Genomic DNA, 22,719 nt, shown 5'->3' with positions numbered 1-22,719 from the left:
AGAATTGAGTTCTTGTTTTTGACAACGATCAATCAATTCATGCGGGAATTTGACCATTTGCTTTAGCATTGTCCATGTAACCTTAACCTAATGCGACCTAAACATGATTTATAAATGAAGTATTCAAACAGAAGGTCAGCTTAGTAAATTTAACTACCATTCTCATGAAGTCTTTTTCCAACAAGAACTACATATTTTAAATAATATAGTTATAATAGATTTTGCGGCCCCTCAAAACTACCCGCCCCGTGCAAATGCACGAGTTGCACATGTGGTAGAGCCGGCCCTGGTTTAATACAGGTCAAATTTTATTAAACCATTTCGACCAAATAAGCTGTAATATAAAATACACCGTGCAGATGATGGTGTTCTTTACTTTTGAATTCCCGGCGGGAGCTCATGTGGTTCATATTCCATGTTAAGCAGTAGGTCCCGTTTCATATAGCCTTGCTGCTGAAAAGGACGTTAAACTCAAACTCAACTCAACTTTACTTTTGAAGGGTAATACACACGTTTCTACTTCTACTTTTAAACTGATTCCGAATCATAGAACTCAATGACTACATTTCCACAAGACTTCGTTCCGCTATTACGCTTCCACTCAGAATTACAATTGTTCACTAAGATTTCTGCACAATATTCGATATAACTTTTGTAAATGCAGCTTTCATATAAAATCAGCTAAGGAAAACAATAACAATTCTTCCGAATTTAAATAACTTCAATTCTATAGTCGTCTCACTGTATCAAAAGCCCTCAAATACCATAGTACTACCATATAAAACAAAAGACAGTGCGCCCTCGTAGTTGTCTAATGACTTCATGTCCTTGTAAAGATTGGTTCTTGTCACGTCTAATAAACAAAGCCATGCGTACAATATTTTCCCACTTAACTACATACCAATAACTTAATATATACTGTATATATTAATACAGTATGTACTAAGTTATACTAAGATAACCCTATGCTACAGAAACAATATGATATATAAGAGACAGGCTGAGCCTAAACAATAATAACATATGCACACGCCAATATACATACAAAACCCGCAATTGAGTGGGGAAGTACAAGGGTGTGTGTTAAATTGCAACAGTTTTAACTTCACGTGCTTCCAAGTGAACGCAGATAAACAATTGGGTGGGACCAGGTCGGAAGTAACGGTGTCGGAACTTTAGTTGCACTACTTATTTCATACCCGCTGTATACATAACAAGCAACTCTAATTTCCGAAGCATGTGTTACAATTGTTAACACATTCTGCCAAAATCTTAAGTACTGCCAACAGATGGTGTAACGTAATTTGCAGATTTACCTAGGATTTATTATGGTTATTGGAATCAGAGGAAGTATTGAAACTGCGCTCTGTTTTCATCAAGCACGCCACTCACTACCCGCTGTTGCACATTTTTTGTGTCTCGCTGCAGATTTCTCCGTCAATGTGCCTGATGTACGCAGTTTGTTTGCATACATTCTGTTCTTCAGTAAATCCACAGAAAGGAAGTTCGGTTTACTCAGGTCGGGGAATCTTGCGGGCCACAACACGTTAGAGATGACGCAGTTGGAAAAGGAATCTTTAATCAGCAAGGACACATATGTGACACGTCATTGCATTAGTGCTGCCATCTGTTGGGCCATCTACACACTATTAGACTATACATGACGCACAGATTAATATGTCGTATTCATAATCGGTTATATGCATCGATTACAGAATTTGAGCCAATTCATCGCGCCAGTTCTGTAAGAACCACCCTATGTTTCAGTGTGAAACGAACTTTCTGCTAAAATATCTGAAATTTAATAATGTGTATTGAACCAATGATTAATTTATTCATTTATTTTTTTCTTTTTCAATAAACACAACGAAGACTGCAGCCATACTGGTAATCGAACTTAAGAACTGAGTACGATAGGCAAATGTTAAATCCATCGGTTACTTTGCATTTCATTAAAGCTCTTCAGTTGTTCATAGAATGAAAGCACATAAAACGAAATGTGTATCTGCAATGTATAATGCTGATGAAAAGATAATGGAGTTGACATTCAATATCATTGTCATAATAATTTGTTCTTCAGCATACACAGTAATTGTTCTATAACGTAAATATAGATTCAAATGAGAGCATGAAGTTAATTGATATAGCGTGTTAGAAAAATTCTATAGCTAGTGTTAACGCTCAACTAATTCCACGAAAATGTCAACCTGCAGTACGAAAACCTGAAACTAAATATATGAAGATAAACATGTTAGAACAACAATTTAATATGTTTTGTTGTCTTTATAGCATTAAAAGAATAATTAAAAATTTAACTGTTTTTATTGTTTGAAAATCACAGAAATAAATGGATAGTGATTCGTTTGAATGTACAGTATTTCTGTACAGTCAACCCATGAGAGCTATTAAAAAGCAATGCTCTACATATTTGTTAGGAATTCCAAAGGGCCGCGATAGATCAGTGGTAATGGTGTTCACATTTGGTACATGTAGTTCCCAATTCGATTCCAGCTCGCGCCAAGTGTGAGCTATGTGGTGGATAAACATCGTACGTGTGGGTTTTATCGGGATTCTCCCGTTTCCTACCAGTTTCTTCATTATACCATTCCATTCATCCTCATCACCGTCTCTTTCAACCTATACGGCATAACCATGGGAACGTAAAGCTAAGAGATTCCAGTTATTAGGAGCTCTCATGTATCTTCACACTTTTTCATTCCAGCAATTCTTTCAGCATCGTTCAATCGTTATCACTTACCTTTCTTAGGCTACAGGAGGAAATCTCCGAGAGGTTGATTTTTCTTTCTAAAACAATCACAACGATAGTAATTGTAGCAATTAATGAAACTCGGCCGTTGGCCACAGTTGCGAATAGCGTGGTGATACGTTTTGAAGAGCTTAGTATGCATATTAAATATTTTCGTGTGTAATCCTTTCGTTTCCGAGTTAAAACCCATCAAACTTGCGATTTGTGCTTAATTAAATTTTCAAAGACATATAACGCTAATGTGCAAGTTGACGTCCCTTGGTGATGAGTCTATTCATTAGAAAAAAAAGAAAAAAGAAAGAAAGAAAGAAAGAAAAGAAAAAAAGAAAAAATGGCCAGTAAAACGTTTCCTCGGAATCGCTCAGTTTCAGAGTTACAGGTTCCCAAAAGCGTGGAAAAATGAACTTTAGAAATGAATATCTCCAAAACTATTAGCCATTGAGCTGAGGTGGCATGTTATAATCTTAGACGTGTGATTTGTTTTAACCAAAAATACATGATTCAGGTTCTTTTAATGGTATCGCAACAGATCCTCTCACAGAAAATTTGGAATTTCGGGATATTCCGTTAGGATAAGTGGGTCCTATTTATGACATGGAAGAATGTCCTAGCAAGTAACAAAAATTCGTTGGCAGATCATCGATATCTTGATCAGAATCGAGATGGCGAAGGTTTTTTGTGTGTTGTGCGTGGTTGCATACTTACAAAAGCAAATGATTGTCGTTGCTGAAATGAAATTAAACAATATCTACCATTTAAGGACTCCTTATCATATCATGGGGGTTATAGGAGGCTAATATTTATGTTATTTAATGTTTTTGAAAGAACTAGCTCAACGACGATGTGAAAGAAAATTGAAGTATCCCCCCTTACAAGAAAAAACATGATATTATCCCACCACAAACTCACTTGAGCTGGAATTGAAAGTGGGGTACCTTGCAGTATAGGTGAACGCTCCACAACTAACTTACCATGCACCACTTCATTTAACCTCCACCCTTCCCATCATTTAATAATATCCTCCATATACCTCCCATCATTTAACAATATCCTCTGCGTACCTCCTTGACATTTAACAATATCTTGCACGAAAAATTTTCATAAAAATGTATACTTTGAAACAATGTGGTGTATATTTTGTTTTAGACCTCCCAATGATCCCTACTGCATATTGTTAAAATAAGTGGAAATTAAAGGAGTGAATATACCCTCCAATATGTTCCACGATAATTTTCGTAAATAAATTATTCGATTTCTTTATATGGCATATATTTTTCTGAGATCCCCCAATCATGCTCACTGTTTAGGTTTTAAAATCAGTTGACAGTGAGAGAGTTAATTGTCCCTCCCCCTCCCAATTAAATCTAGGAAATGTATTTTCCTCGATAACTTTCATTTTTTTAAAAAAAAAGTATTTGATTTTAATACAAAATGGTATATATGTTTTATGAGGGTCTCCCATAATCTCTACTGGTTCCTAATATCAAATTCAATCAAATGACAGATATCCGAAAGTGTCACAATTATTGTTTTATTATTTTATAATAAACGTTGCTTTGCTCAGCAAATTGTATTTTAGTGTGTTATTGACTATAGCAAAGCTAGTATGAATCAGTTAATCAATAATGAAAGATCTCTTCTTATTAAAAAATAAAGTGTTCCGTGAAATTTTCGTATAAAATGTCCAATTTGTATGAAACATAGTGAAATGGTAATGGTTAAGATTATTACAATCTCCAATAATAAGAATAAGAATTAAAATTAAAATAAGAAAGTAACCATCGCCAGTACCGTGCCGTGGAAAATCAGCGCCCGGGGCAAGATGATACGACGGCGCTCCCGTAGATATGAGTGATGTCGACAGACCAGTCGCGAAGCGCCATCATGGTTCGCGAAGAGCGAGGGGTAAGAAAATTTTCAAAAGTAAACTCTTCTTTTTCTTGATTTTGAGCACTTTTTATTACTTTTTTTCTTCCCTTTTATAAATCTGCACATGCATTTAACTAAAATGAGTAACATTATAGGACCACTTTCTGAAACAGGAAGAGGATTTAAGTACATACTAGTAATATTTCAAGTAATTTTTCCTGTCTCTTTTTTCTTTCCTTCTTTCCCTTCCGAATTTTGCATTCCCCTTACTCCGGCGCCCGTGCCGTTGCCCCACTCGCCTTTTTCCCGTTGGCACGACATTGACCATTGCTCCCTTCTACAAAGCACGGCATCATCATTAGAAAAAAAAAATCAAACATTTAATCAAGTATCCAAAAGATGTCTACAGATTTGCTCAGTCCTAAAAAGAAGAAAAATCATTCTCTTCAATAGTCTGTTCATCGTCTTCGTTACAACATTGCAAAATATGTTAAAACTCAATCGACATATTAATAATTTTAAAATTGTTTCTTCTGAACGAAAATAGGAGAGATAATACTAATCGAATTAGGTACTTAAACCGATTTATATGATTCATAAATCATACTTACTGAAAATTTATTTTTTATATATTTTGTCTGTTGATCAGTCGTCTATTTTCCGTTTGCTCATTGGTATATAAAAAGCCTAAATGCATATTTTTTAAAGGACTTCACGAAATTCTACACATTGGTTCATCGACTTTCAGCTCTTTCTCCAAAAAGTATGGATAATACAGTATACTGTAAATTGAGAGGCAATACTCGATGTACTCGGAAACAACTCTAATAATTGCATTTGTTTTAGAAAGCTTTCATATTGATAGTGAAGCTGACCGAAACATGTAATATTGAAGTTAGGTTATTAATTTTCATAAGTATGATTTCCCATTGACATTAATATAGAAACAGTGTAGCTTTTTTAAAATCTATAATTTATGAACATCAGAAACGAAAAGATCATGAAAACTCCTTCGTTGCTATATGGTTATCGTATGCGCTATTCACGCGGGACCCTCAGGTTCGATTCCCAGTGGAAGATGGTGTAGCTCGGATCCCACATTAAATTATAGATCTACGTTTCATATATTCTCACTCTGTGCTGAACGAGGAACTTGAAATCAGTCACTTAACTAACCAAAGGACAGTGAATGATCAAGAATTTAAAATGTCACAATGATGACAATTAATAATCTAGTACAGAAATTCCCTTAGTAGTGCTGTAATTATCGCATTAATAAGAAATTACCTCTTCACTATTTTAGGCGATGGGAATTCCCATTTCGCATAAAATGGCGGAAATTCTTATTGTGAGGAAATCAATGGTTGATAAGCCGTAAGGCGAGATGGGATTCAATTTCAAACTCCATCCTGTATTTATGCAATTATGCAAGGACTTTGTTATACAGACAAGCTATAGCAGTTAGTGACACTACCGTCGACAGGTGGAGTAGAGCGCAGGCAGCGACATCTATTAGGCAGTTACTTATTACTAGGATTAGCGTGATGTACTGACTGAGATGTACGGTATGTCGTTTAATATTTGGATTGACTTCAAACTTTCAGGAGCACGGTGTCTCAGTGCTTATTAGAGCGCTTACCTCTGGTGTGTGGGGTCCCTGGTTCGATCTCAAGCTAAGAAAATTTGTAGTGGACAACATCATGTCTGTAGGCTTTCTCACGGTACTCCCTTTCCTCCCACATTCCCATTCCACAAATTCTTCCACCATCCACAATAACTTGCTTTAATCATAGTCCTCCTTAGCCCACACGGCATATTGGTGGTTAAACTGAATTATTTCATTTTCATTTTAAAACTTTCAATTAACTATCACATGTGAGGCCTCCTGACTAGCAGAGACGTATGAACCAAGGTGTCCGTTTTTACTTTCTTGCATCAGCATATTCTATAAACTTTCGTCCATAATCACTGAGTAACTTAGACTGGATAAAAGCTGTTTTAAGGAATTTAAAATTCCATCAAAAAAGTAAATTAAAATAATATATGTGTCGAAACATTATTTCCTGGATATGATCTATCATATTGTCACATGAGACCCAGAGGAAGGTAACTCCATTTTCGTAGGTTTACAGGCGACAAAATGTTAGTTTCTTAGAGAGATGTGTTTTTAGCAAAATGGTAATTGAGCTATATTACAACAGATGATCGACAAGGAGAACAGATGGCGTTACTTTCCATTTACACCAAATGGGGATTTCAAAATTATGTCTAAACGAAGAAAACGAAAACTGCATTTCTGGAGTTCTGGTTCTCATGCGACATATGTTGTAGTGTAACACAGAGACTTATTTTCGGATGTTTGGGAGAGCATAGTGGCTCAGTGGTATCTCCATTGATCTAGTAGGTAGCGCTTGCGCCTTTGGTGTACATGGACCCGTATTCGATTCCCGGTGGGAGAATCTTTGGAATTTTAACTGTCCTCGATATTTCTGTATTCGTATCCCTGTTCTAAAAATTGAGAAAGTTAATGGAAAATAGTAAAAATGAAGTAAAAATAGCAGTCATTACGAAAATTAAGTTACTGAGGAACGTACCGTAAATCAGTTAACTTTAAAAAAAAAATAAAGTGGAAGAGCGCTTAACTCTGGTGCATGGGGTTCCTGGTTCGATCCCCTCCCAAATTTAATTTCTTGTGGACAACATCGTGTCCGCGGGTTTTCTTGGGGTACTCCCATTTTCCCTTATATTCTCATTCTACCAATTCTTCCATCATCTTTCACTTGCCTTAATTATCGGCTCCCTTAGCTTCAAGGGTATGATTATAGGACTGGAAGATTTCGTTTTTTTTTTTTTTTTTTTAAATTTGTGTATAAATTAGTTACACTAAATACGATTTGTCAGAGAGGGCGCGGGGGCTCAGTGTTAGAGAGTTCACCTCCGGTGCTTGGGGTTCCTGGTTCGATCCCAGCTCGCGCTGTGTGGACTTCGTGGTGGACAAACACCGTGCTTGTGGGTTTTCTCGGGGTTCTCGCGTTCCCTCCGACTTTCTTCATCACCTCTCCTTTAGCCTAACCGGCATAACAGCGGGACGTAAAACTTAAAGATTTCATTTCATTTCATTACGATTTGTCAGAATGAAGAAATTGCAAGAAGCTGTTCGAAATGTAGTTTACTATTAAACACTGATAACATTACGAATTTCTAATGTGATTTCTTTAAAAAAACACACACACAAAACTAATAACTTCCGGATATTTACTTTAGAAAACAAACAAAGAAATAAAGATCTGTAAATTAAGACATGTCTAGCAACCCTGCTACGATTTTTTCTATTGTAATTCACTAATTGTTGAATCTCTTTTAGTTGCTCCAGAAGCCGTCAGATGACTCCTTTCAGGTGTCAACTCGATGCGCGCGCAATCTTGTTACTTAACTTCTTACATACTGCTAGCAGACGACAAGTCAACTCGAGCGAACATCGCTCTCCGATCAACATCAAAGCAAGTGAAGATCACACATCTCAAACGAGTCTTGAGATCAGTGGTCGTTCGTTCTGCGGTAAAACGTGCAACGAGTGCATTGCAGTGCGAAGGCAAAGCGCTGTTCGGCATCGGAGTTTCAAATCTGTGAAATAAAATAGGACATATATATTTATTAAATAAATTAATAAGCACAAGTTTCTTAACAAAAATAATAATTAGCAAGAAACTAAATTATTTTCTTATAAAAATTGTTAATACAAATTAATTAACTTTTCATTTTAATTTTATTTTTTGTTTCATGATTTATTATGTGGACAACAAAAGGCGAACTTTAATCCACAATGGTCTCATAGAGCTCTATCCAGCCGCTGGAGTGGCTAACACAAATATTAATTATCGAAATTGCAGATGCCGTTTCACACTTCCTGCGATTTTCTTTAAAATAGTTGGTTAAGTGCTGTTGTACTTACTAATCGTTCATATATTTATTTAAAAAGAAAAAAAAAAACATCCTTGCTTCCTGTTGAACGAAATAAGACATTTAAGAAATAGTTACTTCTTTGTGATATTCAAGATAATACACCAAGATGAAATTGACGGAGTACTTCTATCTTTTCTTCGGACTCTACACGACACAGGTAAGTTAACCTAATTTTTATTTCTTACTGTTTTTTCTATTGTCTTTGTATTAAATTTATTGTGTTATGTAATACTGTTTTTCGTCTGAAACATTTTTTTTTAATATGTTGTTTGCAACATGTACGATAAGCTTTATTTGTTTACAAACTTTGCAGCTTTCTGTGTAGATTACAATCTAATAAAATTTGAATCTCATATTATTATTTCGAAGAACGTTATCTATACGTTGCAATTAAGGCATGAGTAGGGTACTACTTGAAAACAAGCAAGCACAATGCAACTTTTGCCAGGTTTGAGTAAGCACTGGTTCGATCCCAGGCCAAACTTGTTTGTGGTGGATAACATCGTGTCAGTCGCTTTTTTCTCGGTGTTCTCCCGTTTCCTTCCACATTTCTCCTATGTTTCTTCATAATCAATTACTTTCATCAATAGCCATCGATCACCTATAGTTTATAGACCATAAACGTGAGACGTAAAACTAGAAAACGGGCAGTGAGACTTACAGTGACTTAAAATAGCATAACACCAATTTATTCAGTGTAAACTTGAGATATTCGAAAGGGGATTCTTGTCTTCGACAACATTTTCCCCCTTTTTTTTCTGACGACGTGGCCTATTAGGGATGCGCACGAGACAAGATTTGAGACTGTCTCGTCTCGAAAATGTGTTGTAAAAGTGACGTCTCGACTCGAAAAATATATATTTTTCTACTGGATGAGCTGTGTCTCGACTCGAATTTTGTCAGGAAAATTCTGTCTCTACTCGTTTCGTGCGCATCCCTAGTGGCCTTGAATATTTCAACTTACTTATTCAGTAGCTTAGACACGTGCTTGTTCTACCTCATTACTCCTGTAGTAAGCAAATCATTGCCAATGTAGTGAATGAAGATGTATAACTTTAGTCATGATAAATAAGGAATGAAATATTAAGACTAAAGAAACTAAAACATACTAAATAATACAGAAGAATTGAATTGGTTCAATTCCTTAGGGTAGATTGCTCATATTGTTAATAGTCACTGATGTAGCAAAACAAATAGGAAACTTGTCTTGTTGCGAATAATACCGGGCTTACTACCCAGTCGGAGCACAATTGTCCGGATCTTGAAATAGTTGGGGAATTACGTGAATTAAGAGGCAGGCGAACTTTAACACAAGAAACTAGAAATAATTTTACTGGAAAACAATTCGCTGACCACATATCATTCATTTGAATATAAGCTACCCACCAAAGGCCGCCATAGACCTTCGTAGGTGGATTGTGCCATGGAATTTAGAGTTAAATAGTTAAAATTCTCATCATTGGTGGTGAAGCTTTAAGTTGGATCTCCGGTGGAAATTCAGATAGCTCAAATCCCATTGTAAACTATAAGTTTCCGTATTATCTAGCGTTTGTGCCGAAGAGGGATGTGCAAAAATATTCTACCTTTCCACTGGCGCAAATCCCGGGGGGGGGGGGCGAGGGGGACATGTCCCCCCCAATCTTGGACCTGGGGGGGACTGTCCCCCCCAATAATCTGATTTAAAAAGTGCTTTTTCGGATAAGTGTCATGATTTGTGTCCGACTGCCCGAAAGGAATGTAACATGAAATTGATTTCTCTTGGCTTTTCCATTTTTTTTAAAAAAAGAATCGTATTCTGTAGTATTTCAAACTGAACTTCGTGCTGTAGTGAGTTTAGTAGTCTCATCAATATGTATTAATTCCACTTCCGCTATTTGGGCACAAATTGTAATAAATGCCAGAGGAGGATATGCCCCTCTCCTCATGCTGGAAAGTTGTCTCAGCTGTAGGTACGGGCACGAATTCCGGGGAAAAGGGGAGACATGTCCCCCCCAACATTGGAACTGGAGGCTCTCCCAATAGTGCTTGAAAAGTGCTTTTTGCAGATAACTGTGATGAGTTGTGTCCGACTGCCACATAGGAAAGTGAGATGAAATTTGTTTCTCTTGGCTTTTCCATTTTTAATGAAAATGAAGGCGTGCGACTGTGCGTGACGTAACCTGATATGAAATCTTATCTCCTCCTCTCCCCTAGGCCCTAGCACACGAAGAGTATATAGAATATCCAATGTCAATAGAACCCATCTTTTCAGTAAATGCGCATTTAATCTATTTGTAGTATCAGCCTAGGCATCTACTCATGCTTCGTAAGCTAACTAACTCTATAGCCTATGGAACCCGGAGGTTCAATGCTGCGTTCACAAAAGCTCTCTACTGACTTCTATTCTTGGCCAACTGGATCCAGTTTCTACTTTGTATTCCTATCTCTGCGAGATCCATCTTAATATTGTCTTCTCATCTGCGCCTAAGTCTTCTTAATAGTCGTTTTCCGATTGGTCTTACCCCTAACACTTTGAAAGCGTTCCTACTTTCTTCCATCCTGGCTACATGTCCTGCCCACCTAAGCCTCCTAGACTTGATGACCTTAACAATGTTTGGTAAGCCGTATAATTTACGTAGTTCGTCGTTATGAAGTTTCCACCATTCTCCATTCCCGTTCCTCTTGGTCCGAATATTTATCTCGGGATCTTGTTCTCAAATACTTTCAGTCTATGCTCTGCACTCAGTAAGCGACCATGCTTCTAAACCATACAGAACAACAGGTATGATTATCGTTTTATACATTTTAAGCTTCAAATCCCTCGACAGAATTCGCGACGACAAGAGGTTTTGAACTGAATAATAACACGAATTCCCTGTTTTTAGTCGACATTTAATTTCTTCGTGAATATGATTTTCGTCTGTTAATATTGATCCTAGATATTTGAAAGTATCCACTTTATCAAAAGTATTATTTAATATTTTAACACATACATAATTTGCCGTATTACGGTCCCGACGCATTTCCATGTATTTAGTTTTCTCTGCATTTACTTCTAAACCCATGTCCATGCAAGCGCATCTAATAAGACCTCTGCATTTCTTTCTAGTTTTCTCCTATCATCCCATACTAAATTTACATAATCAGCGTACGCATAACCTGGTGAACACCGTTCAGCTCTAGGCCCTGGTTGCTATCTTTGATTTTCCTTATAGCGTATTCCAGGACAAAGTTGAATAATAATGGCGACAACGCATCTTCTTGTTTCAGGCCATTCTTAACGTGAAAGCTCGTGGCCAAAAATTTTCCTGCCCGGACTTTACTTTGGGATTCATTTAAACATGCCTTAATTGATCTAATTAGCTTTTTCGGTATTCCAAATTCTGTAAGAACGTTGTACAATGTTTCTCTCCTAACCGAGTTATAAGCCTTTCTAAAATCAATAAATAGTTGATGTGCCGGACTACTGTATTTCCGCTTGTTTTCAAGTATTTGGCGAATGGTAAATATTTGGTCGATAGTTGATCGATTTCGTCTAAATCCACACTGATAATCTCCAAAAATTTCATCTGCGTATGGGGTCAATCTTGCTAATAGAATGTTTGAAAGGATTTTATAGGATGTTAACAGAAGAGAGATGCTTCGATAATTATTACAGTCAGTTTTGTCGCCTTTCTTGTGGATTGGAACAATGATTGATTCTTCCCACTCTTGTGGCAATTCTTCCTTGTTGTAGATAAGGAGAATGAGTTTGTGTATCTTGTTCCACAATTTTTTGCCTCCAGCTAAAACTAACTCAGCTGGAATTTCGTTTACACCCGAGATTTGTGTTTCTTTAATTTCTTTATAGCGATTTTTACTTCTATTCGATTGGGTTCTGGAATATATGGTTCTGCGGTGTGTATCTTCCTTTCTCCACGCACATTAGTTTTTGGTTGCGTGTTAAGCAAATCGTCAAAGAAATCTTTCTATCTATTTAAAATGCTATCTGTATCAGTGAGAACTGTTCCATCAGCTTTCTTTCATATATAAGAACGAGGTTGATAGCCTTTCTTAAATTCGTTGATCCCTTTATACATGTCCCGAATGTTTTTATTTTTACTATTATCTTCAAGTTCCTAAATTTTAGCTTTCAAAATATCGCGTTTCTTTGTTCTAAAAGTTTTGGAAGTTCCTCGTCTGATGTCTACGAAATTTTGTGTAGTTATTTCATTCGGATTTTGTAGCCAACGTAATTTTGCCTGTTTTCTCTTCTCTGCTAGTTCGAACCATGGTTTGTTCCTACGTATTTCCGCGTGTCCCATTTTTTCTTTTGAGAGAGGATGTTTCGTAAGCAAAGAAAAGAATTCAATTGCTGGAATATTTTTCTCTATAATCTTAAGGTTACATCTGTTAAGTAAAAAGTATGTTATGCGTCAGATTTCTGAAACGATTCCTGTAATGTTATTAAGATTATAATAATTTTGCTCAAAGAGTATTGTTGCGTCATACATAATTGATATTCTTTCTTCATAGTTTTGGGGAAGTCGTCATTTATATTATTATATTACTATAAAACAATTTTAACGTGGATCTTTGTGGATGCCTAATTAGAAACATACCAATTATAAATATGCATGTATTCAGATTTCAGAATGTTTTCACGGCAGTGATTTGTAATACTGATATGTACTACTACTTCATCTACATCACCTAATATACTCTGCAACAGTTGATCAGATTCATCTACCGTAATATGAGTTTCATCTCCCTTATCTAGAATAAGCCTCAAATCTGCCCACCTTCCAATGTTGAAGACAACCAATGGCGTATTTAGGATTTTCTTTCTATGCCCAACACATGGAAGGAAGTGGGCAATTGCCCACCTGAGTTTGAGAATTAAATATATTTTAATTTATGCATAAATTGAAGCTATAATGGCAAGAATTACAGATCGATAAATCCTATGTGATATGATACAAAAATTTAGAAGTGAATCTAACCCTTTATTCTATTCATACAAGAAAAAGAAAGCATCCTCTTGGCCGTCCTAATTTCCCGGGCTAATTATTCCCCCGTTTTGATTTTCTTTAATTCAAACATTTCCTTCTTTTAAAAATAACTAAACGATATAATTGTTTCTTTGTTATAATAACTAAAGTCCTGTCATGTTGATATCCGCGCATGTTGGTGTGGAAATCCGCGCACTAGTTTCGCTTATCAGCTCCTCTTAGTTTTGGTGTTACTGATGACGGCCAACTTGAATCACAACTGACAACGGTCGATAAAGTATGATAGGAGAAATGAAAGTAGTAACGTCAAGAAAAAGAAACAGAAAAATAGAAAGGATGACAGAAAGAACAATTAAGGACGCAGTTCTTACATGGAATGAAATTTGACAAATACAGTATTATTTCTGAACAAAAAGCATAAGAAAATGGAAAGTCAATGACATTCTTAGAAATGGTAAGAAGGATTATTGTTGTACGTGGAATGCGTAAAACTAACAAATTATTTCGAGGGGAGAATGAGCCCGATAGTCTCCTAAATACGTCACTGAAGACAATTCTGCTCCCCTGATCCTTCACAGCATTGTTTTTCAACTTCATAAATATTTTGAACATCGCTTATATATATATATATATATATATGGGAACGTCTTACCCGTCCCCCCCAATGTTGAAGACAGATTTGCGCCTTTGTACCTTTCAACTGAATATCAGAATTCTTTGGTGTGTTACATACCTAGAAAAGAATGTAAACATACCAGTAAATCACGTTAGACTTTTGTAAGTATGATTTTATTAGTTACTATTTCCAGAAATATTCAACAGTTTTGTCTACCTTTGGCTAGGTATGAGTGATGGAACGGATCAACGGGTCACCTAGGTCACTTGGATCCCTGGTCACACGTGTGTGACCCGGCAATCCGGAAACAGATAAAATATCAACTTGTGCATATACTGCAGATATCTCATACTGCAAAATTTTATTCGGTTTAACTACTCCACTCTATTTTCACTATTCGAGTTTGAATATTCATTTGTTTGTTTTCCGGTGTGATATTTCTTCATCAAAGTATGATATCTTGAATATTTGAAGTGTAATGGGGTCTTCCTATACTAAAAAAATAATACAGCGATTTTGAAAGACTACACAAAAAATATTTAAGAAAACACTATTTGGCTCAGTGGCATATTTTGTATTCTAAAACAAATTTAACAGATTCGCTCGAATACACTTTGGCAATTCCTCTTAAAAACATGTAGCTTTTATTTTCTACGATTGTCACACGCATATACTCTGATAGAACTTGTAGTTATCTTTCATTGCAATACTTTGGCACAGAGACACACATAACAAGACACAAAGAAAATTACAGATTAAGGTCGGGCACATATTGTCCAGAGAAAGTCAAACCAAGTCGAGGTAGAGGGAAGTAAGAGAGGATACGGAAAGTGAGGCCTAATTGACTGAGTGCATTGACTGTGTCAGTCACAACGCGCTCGAGTGAATATGCGGCACGAAGTATTGTTGCATTACTCACAGAACTTAACCTTGACTTGACTATCCTGTCCCCTGACCAATACGGCTGACCTTAAACCTGCTGCATGTTGACCAGAGGAAGGCTAACCAAACTAGCCTCATACATCGTCTCCAGATCACATTGGGTTGCCCGAATCACTGAGTGTAGTGGGTTTATGGATCTTACTGCCTCTCAGTCTTCAGAATCACAGATCAAGAAGTTCATGACCCGTTCCCTCACTGCTAGGTATGATTCATTCTTAAATAACCTCATTGCGCTGTATATTCATTGTAACACAAAGAAAAACATTCTTCCTGTACAACAGATGTCCAAACTTACGATCTGGGCTTTCGGGCTGAATCAGGCTCGAACTCGAGCTTTATAAGTGGATAGAGAGCCACAGCTCGAGTTTGAGTGAGCGTGAGCCTCAATTAAGTTAGTGAATGCGAGTACGAGCGCGTACGACTGAGTTCAAGCCCTTAAGAGTGCGAGCCTCATTACTTATAGCGAGACCTAGGTCAATGATTGCCTAAGACAGAATGAGCCTCATTAGAGTATCTCAAGATTAGTAATCCTGAGGCAACGTGACCCTGAGTGAGCTGCGAGGGCTGTAGTGGCTCAGTGGTAGGGCGTTCACCTCTGCTGGGTGTGATCCCAGCTCCCGCCAAATGAACTTTGTAGTGGACAAACACCGTGTGCATGTGTATTCTCGGGGTTCTCCCATTCCTCCCACTTTCTTCATTCCCCCATTTCCTTCATTTGTCATCATCACCGTCTCGTTTAGCCTAGCCGCCATAATCGTGGAACGCACAACTTAAAAGATTTCATTTCATATTTTTCTGAGTGAATCGCGATTGCTAATGGCCATATACGCCACGCATTCATATTTTTAAAATTTTATTTATTTCTCTGTTTCTTGTATATTCCACACTGGTAGCGATAGATAACAAGAAAGGTGAGAGTGTTCATGTCGGGGGGAAGGAAACCAAGGACAAGCTTGGTATTTACCCAGTGATTTTGTTCCATGGGAAGAACATGTTTCATATAGATAGTGGCTGTTTATTTATGTTGCGATTTTTAACAATTCAGGCAATCAGTGCCTTATATCGTTTTCCACGAAAAATTGAACATAATTTGCAAAAATCTGATTCATCACTTTCCTTAATTTCCTTATCATATTATTTCAACCGTCCTGTAAATTTGTTGTTGTATTGAATAAATTACTAAAATATATATATATATATAAAGTTAAAAAGATGCAAAATTCCTTTACATAAAGCGGAAAGCATAACGATTCATTCCACGTCTACTTAAGAATGTCAACAAACGTTACATTAGCAAGTGCAAACAAACATTTTACGTAATAGACTACGCAAAAACAGTTTTTTTTCTTTTTTTTCAGGTAATATCGTGTACGGAAGTTTGAATTATTTTTAGCAAATCGTTTTTGCATACTTGCTTTCTATGATTAACAGCAAACTCAGCATGATAAAATAGATTATAGAAAAAGATGAAAAAGGAAGATACTGAGATTTTTCTGTTTTTTTTTTTCTCTTCATTATGTTTTAAAATCTGTTCCGGATTTATTTTTGAGTTAGAAGCAGTGAATTAGAATATTTGAATACATTTTTCACCATTAACTGTTCAAATCACTTATAGAAAGGGACAGTGACTTGCTCACCTTTCGTAAGAGAGGTCTCTTGTTCGATCCCACTCCATGTGATTTTGTTATGGACAACATCATGTCCGTTGATTTTCTCGGGGTTCTCTCAGCGGTACCGATTTTTGTATGATATTAAAAAAGAGTCGTTCAGGAATGTGTTTTGTTGTCATATATCCATGCAAAGATCCAAACAAAAATATCAAAACTCGAAAGGGCCCAAGAAAATTTTGAGGGCTCTGGCTTTCTTCGGCTCTTTATGATTGGCGCTCATGGGTTCTCCGTTTCCTTCCACATGCTCATTCCACCAATTATCTAATAATGATTAATTAAGCATTCACTTTAGCTTTCCCTAGTTTCATTTAATGGGCAGATTAAGGTTAATCTTTATGTTCTCACTGCACGATCGGAAGCAATTTAACTGCAATCTCATTCTGACAAGGTTTTATCCAGAAATATTTAAAAATAAGTTTCACCGAGTGAATACAGGGATGAATCATTTAAATATATATGATCCGGGTGACTTACTATCAATACTACCCTGTTAATATTGATTTCAGTGTAAATGACCTCGTATCAGGAAAGAACGGAATATCTAGAAAGAACCAAATCACTTTTAGTCAATATATTATCATAGACCCAAAAAAAAAAAAAAAAAAAGAAAGAAAGAAATACATCTAGAAAGGCATTGCGTTACGTTTCATTCAATATACTACAGACCATAAAATTATAGAGCTAAGAAAGAGTTAGAATTAAAAATAAGATTGGTTGGTAAATACCTTGTTGGTTGGTTGGTTTTCCTTTCCAACCAAGTTAAACTTTTCCTTTCAATACTGATATTATATGGTACTAGACTCATAGTTTAACACAGGATTCAAACCACACGAGCTCCCAATCCGGGTTTCGCGAGCCGTAAGCGCGTACCCCAGCGATATGTATGTTAACGAGGAGCTCCAAGATTCCTTAAGATATAAGGATGAGATGGTTACACTTAGGTCTCGGTACGATGTACTACGGCGCTTGAAAAGCTTAACTTTACATACAGAGGTCAGTGTGACTTGGATAGACTATGGACTACATTATTGTTGCGATATGTTGAATGAAAAGAGACGTTGGATACCTCTTAGCACAACATGCCATTCGAGTTCGACATGTTGTCAAAGATCATCTGCAAAAGCAGAGAAGTGTTCTGTTGTGTGGATCGTTATGCGATCTTGAACAGCACGTGCTAAATAGACGAGAGATCAGGGCCGTGCTAAAAAAGCAATGGAAAAATGTCAGTCTAGAAATTATCGGACGTTGAGTGTCGAGATTTTTCCGTTGATCAATGGTCCTAGATATTGTCTCGAAAAAATTATATAAAAGTGATGTATCGTCTTGAAAGTGTGTGTGTTTCAAGGATCGGTTGGGCTTCCCTGGAATCTGGATATTTTTGGATATCTGACAACGAAACGCACATACCTGGATGGATTTCCCAAAGCTATTCAGAAATCGGCGCCATTGGGTAGGTCTCTGGCAGGTATCGTCTTGTGGGCAACCCTAGGTACGAGACGAAACAGGGCTATTTCAATAGAAACAGATACACCTAAGAGACGCGGCAGAAACAACTCTTGTCTCTTAGGTAACTCTGTTCGCATCTCATTACTAAAATTCTGTCCTGCCTTGTTTTGTGGGCACTCTTAAGTGACACCCTTCAGAAACTGTAGAATTGAGACCATAACAGATTCAAACTCTTCAGCAATGTAACGGTAGCTGATCAGTAGAACCGTACGTGCGGACGCTGGTAACTGTGTAAGCTCCTAAACTCTTACATTAGTATTTGTGATATGGCTTACCTTCTAAATTAGCTACCCACACAAATTGGTTGTCCTCTCGATCAGTGATGATACAAAAATGGGTGGAAAGCAAACAAAAAGTCATCCTCCTCTTGATTTTCGGCAATGTCAATAATACCTACAAGCTGGAACTCATCCGACAGAAAGAGATTGTATTCCTCTTCAATCGTATATACGCGAAATTATCTGATATCTATTGGAAGTTGGTTTTGGCAAAGTGTCTATGTTCCAATTCTGACCCACGGTCATTCTAGGAGATTCCTGTATTCGGTTGATGGATTGCGTAGATATGGCAATTTATTAGCGCAACATTGGACATAATGATTAAGTTTTCCACACAACCTACATTTGGCTCCTTCTGCGGAACATCGGATCCTTGGATGTGAAGAAAATGTATGTAGGAAATTGTTTCCCGAAAGATTTCTTATTAGAACTCTGTGATGGTAGTTAGTTAACTCCCCTTCGGTAGAAAATGGATACCTCTTGCTCCAAAAGCTCAGTCTGATTTATAATATCTTCTGCCTTCTCCACGGTTAGGTCGGATGTTGCTAATAACTTTTTTTTTCGGGCTGATTCACTAGCTACTACAAACAATTTGGTCACGTATTGAATCAATTCTGCGGCTGATGAAATCACAACAATTGACTTGTTTCTTTAATTCAAGTACATAATCGTGGCAAGGTTGGCCAACATCCTGCTACATCTGATGGAACTTACACCTTTCATCAATGTAATTTGTAGTCCTTTGATACTGCTTCATAAACAATTCCTTAATATGTGTAAATTCCAATTCAGGTACCCGTTTTAGAGTGGCAAATTTCTTCAGCGTCTTATAGATGACACCTCCAAAAACAGGGAGTATAATATAGACCTTGCTTTTTGGGATGTCATTGCCAAGGCAATATTGATCAAATTTCTCCAAGTAGGTTTCAGTGTCACTCTCTTCCATATTAAGCGCTCAAAACACTGGATTGGTTTAGCTTCGGTCATTATGAATATTATTTTGTATCCAATATCTCTGTCGCCAGTCGAAGCACCGTTAAAACAAGTCCATACTGTGAACAATTATAATTAATCACAATATTTATCGTCCTTTTTACTGATACAATTTCGCATAGCACCTATGTCACACATAACATGTCTTGCATAAAGATACAAAGCTTGTACTTTTAATATAACATAAAGGAATATATAGCATACCTTTATGGATATATAACATAAAGGAAAAGGAAAAGGAGGAAAACCTATACTCCTATCATAACATTAATTCATTACTACCGAATGACAAGCAATTACTTTCCCGTATCATTCATCTTTTCGAATCCTCACAATCACAACAGCATAGATTATCAGTTATTTTCATCACTGTTCATGTCTGTGGCTCAATCCTAATTTCGCAACATTTCCCACCAACTAAATTCATTCTCAACCAACAAACTACAACAATCCTACACTGAGATAATTGGAATCTAAAGTGATTGCGGCTGGTTGAGTTCGAAGAAGACATTCCACCATTGTAGCAGTGTTTTCATTCCTGCGCATTCATTCATTCATTAATACTGCATTCATTCAGTATTAGCGCTTCTTCTACCTCTATAACATGTATCTATCCTGTAAGTTAGTAACGCGCAATCCTACCAGCATTCGAATTCAGAATAACACAAAAGGAAACCCCACCAACTAAATTCATTCTCAACCAACAACTACAACAATCCTACACTGACAAGGGACATGTTTCGGTTCGAACACGAGGATCAACATAAAACTTGGTAGACATATACAGGCCTAAGTACTGAACACTATATGGTATGTCATTCCCGTGTAAAACAGGTTTTCCGCCGACAGCGGCACCTATCCTTCGAAACACTAGCAATTAGATTCCACGTTATAGGTGGTGAGTGAAGATCAGTCAGGTGTGTCAGTGTGTGGTAGTAAGATCCAGTTAGTGTTAGGTGTGGTGGTCAGTGTGGAAAAAATGGGGCGGGCTGCTGGCATTAACCCCCTTCATGTAGTTGAACTGCTAAAGGACGAACTAAAGCGCACATTTAAGGATCAAACGTCAGTTGGAGCGGACGATGAGTCATTTGCGACATTTTGGTGCAATTTAATTATCAATGAGTACAAAAATAAATTAGAAATGACACACACATCGACACTCGACAGAGATGATAAAGAAAATGTCACGGCACAGAAAGATATTTATGATAGCAGTTCAGAGCGGGATGAAGACAGCAATCCAGAGCGGGAACCGAGAATCGGGAAATTAAACTCCAAACAGTGAAATGTGAAATAATCAGATTATTTGATAAACGTCGTAATCGTTCGTGAAATAATGCCTGCTTGTTTCTGAAGATTTTCAATGAAAATCGGCTCCGTTTTGAAATGCGATAAGCCAACTTCTTTTATCGCTTGGAGAGCCCAACACTGTAAATACCAGTAATGCACTGATGTTCCATGCTCTCGCGCCTCGTCAAATAATCTGATGATTTCGCACTTCGTTGTTTGGAGTTTCATTTCCCCATTCCCTTTAAATGAAGCGGAGTTCGTAGACAGCGCATATTCATAATCCAAAATAGGTTTGTAGTTACTCAAAGAGAGAATTTTCTTGTGTCGTGTCAGAAAGTTCCTGTACGAGTTGTATTCTCCTTCATGATAATATTTGTATATACTCCGGACTTCCTCGTCCGTAAACTGCGATAAAAATATCTGTTCTTTTCTGTTTTCATGCTGAAGATACGTCGTATTCGCTTTGACTAATGCCTTGTTCCCGCTTTGGACTGCTGTCTTGTTCCCACTCTGGACTGCTGTCTTGTTCCCACTCTGAACTGCTGTCTTCTTCCCGCTCTGAACTGCTATCATGGATATCTTTCTACGCCGTGACATTTTCTTTATCATCTCTGTCGAGTGTCTATGTATATCATTTCAAATTCATTTTCGTACTCATTGATAATTAAATTGCACAAAAATGTCGCAAATGACTCATCTTACACTCCAACTGACGCCTGACCCTTAAGTTTGAGCCTTAATTTGCCTTTTAATAGTTCAACTCCATGAAGGCAATTAATGCCAACAGCCTGCTCCATTTTTCCACACTGACTAGCACACCTAATACTAATTGGAGCTTACTACCACACACTGACCTACCTGACTGATCTTCACTCAGCGCCTAGAACGCGTAATCTAACTGCTCATGTTTCGAAGGATATGTGGCGCTGTCGACAAAAAACGAGTTTTACACGGGAATGACACACCATACAGTGGTGAGTACTTAGTCCTGTATATGTCTACCAAGTTTCGTGTTGATCCTCGCGTTCGAACCGAAACATGTCCCTTGTGAGATAATTGGAATCTAAGGTGATTGCAGCTGGTTGAGTTCGAAGAAGACGTTCCACCACTGTAGCAGTGTTTTCATTCCTGCGCATTCATTCATTTATTAATACTGCATTCATTCAGTATTAGCGCTTCTTCTACCTCTATAACATGTATCTATCCTGTAAGTTAGTAACGCTGCAATCCTACCAGCATTCGAATTCAGAATAACACAAAACGAAAACGCAAATAGCTCTACCATTTGTGACAATCAATGATTTAGTAAATGCACTTTATGCCCTTACGCAGGGAGGACGTTACATGGACCGAATCGAGTATTAAATAGACCTCAATCCGGATTCAAGTCTTTTTTTAAGATGAGTTTAATTTCATAGTTTGAATCTGCAACCAAGAAACCCAATGTGAACATTCCAGTGACACTACAGGGGAAATTCCAGTGCTTTGATCTCTTTCATTGCAGAAAATATGTGTTACAGCACTTACATATCGTGTATTGATACATGCTACAGATAATAAAGAATTCATTTTGTTTGGAGAATAAATTACTTTATTTATAGATCAAAAATGAAAGAAATGAAATGAAATTTTGAGTTTTACGTCCCACGGTTATGCCGGTTAGGCTAAAGGAGACGGTGATAATGAGTAATGAATGAAATGGTGGAATGAAGAAAGTGGGAGGAAACGGGAGAATCCCGAGAAAACCCACGCACACGGTGTTTGTCCACCACAAAGTTCACTTAGCGGGAGCAGGGTTTGAACCCGAAACCCCTAGCACCAGAGGTGAACGCTCTACCACTGAGCCACCGCGGCC

General features: G+C 37.2%; 1 protein-coding gene across 1 annotated transcript in view; it reads left to right on the top strand.

The window, feature by feature from the left end:
• The first annotated feature begins 8,097 nt into the window (after positions 1-8,097).
• The window catches only part of LOC145676991 (thrombospondin type-1 domain-containing protein 4-like), a 310,223-nt gene continuing 295,601 nt past the window's right edge, over positions 8,098-22,719 (top strand). Inside the window, exon 1 of the mRNA XM_081747712.1 lies at positions 8,098-8,756. Coding sequence (XP_081603838.1) covers positions 8,706-8,756 — 51 coding nt within the window. The 5' untranslated portion in view covers positions 8,098-8,705. The remainder of the gene's footprint in view (positions 8,757-22,719) is intronic.

Source organism: Thermobia domestica, chromosome 2, assembly GCF_964235325.1.
Source record: "Thermobia domestica chromosome 2, izTheDome1.hap1.1, whole genome shotgun sequence".
NCBI lineage: Eukaryota > Metazoa > Arthropoda > Insecta > Zygentoma > Lepismatidae > Thermobia > Thermobia domestica.
Note: the sequence above shows the minus strand (reverse complement) of the source record. Positions and strands in the feature narration are given on the sequence as shown.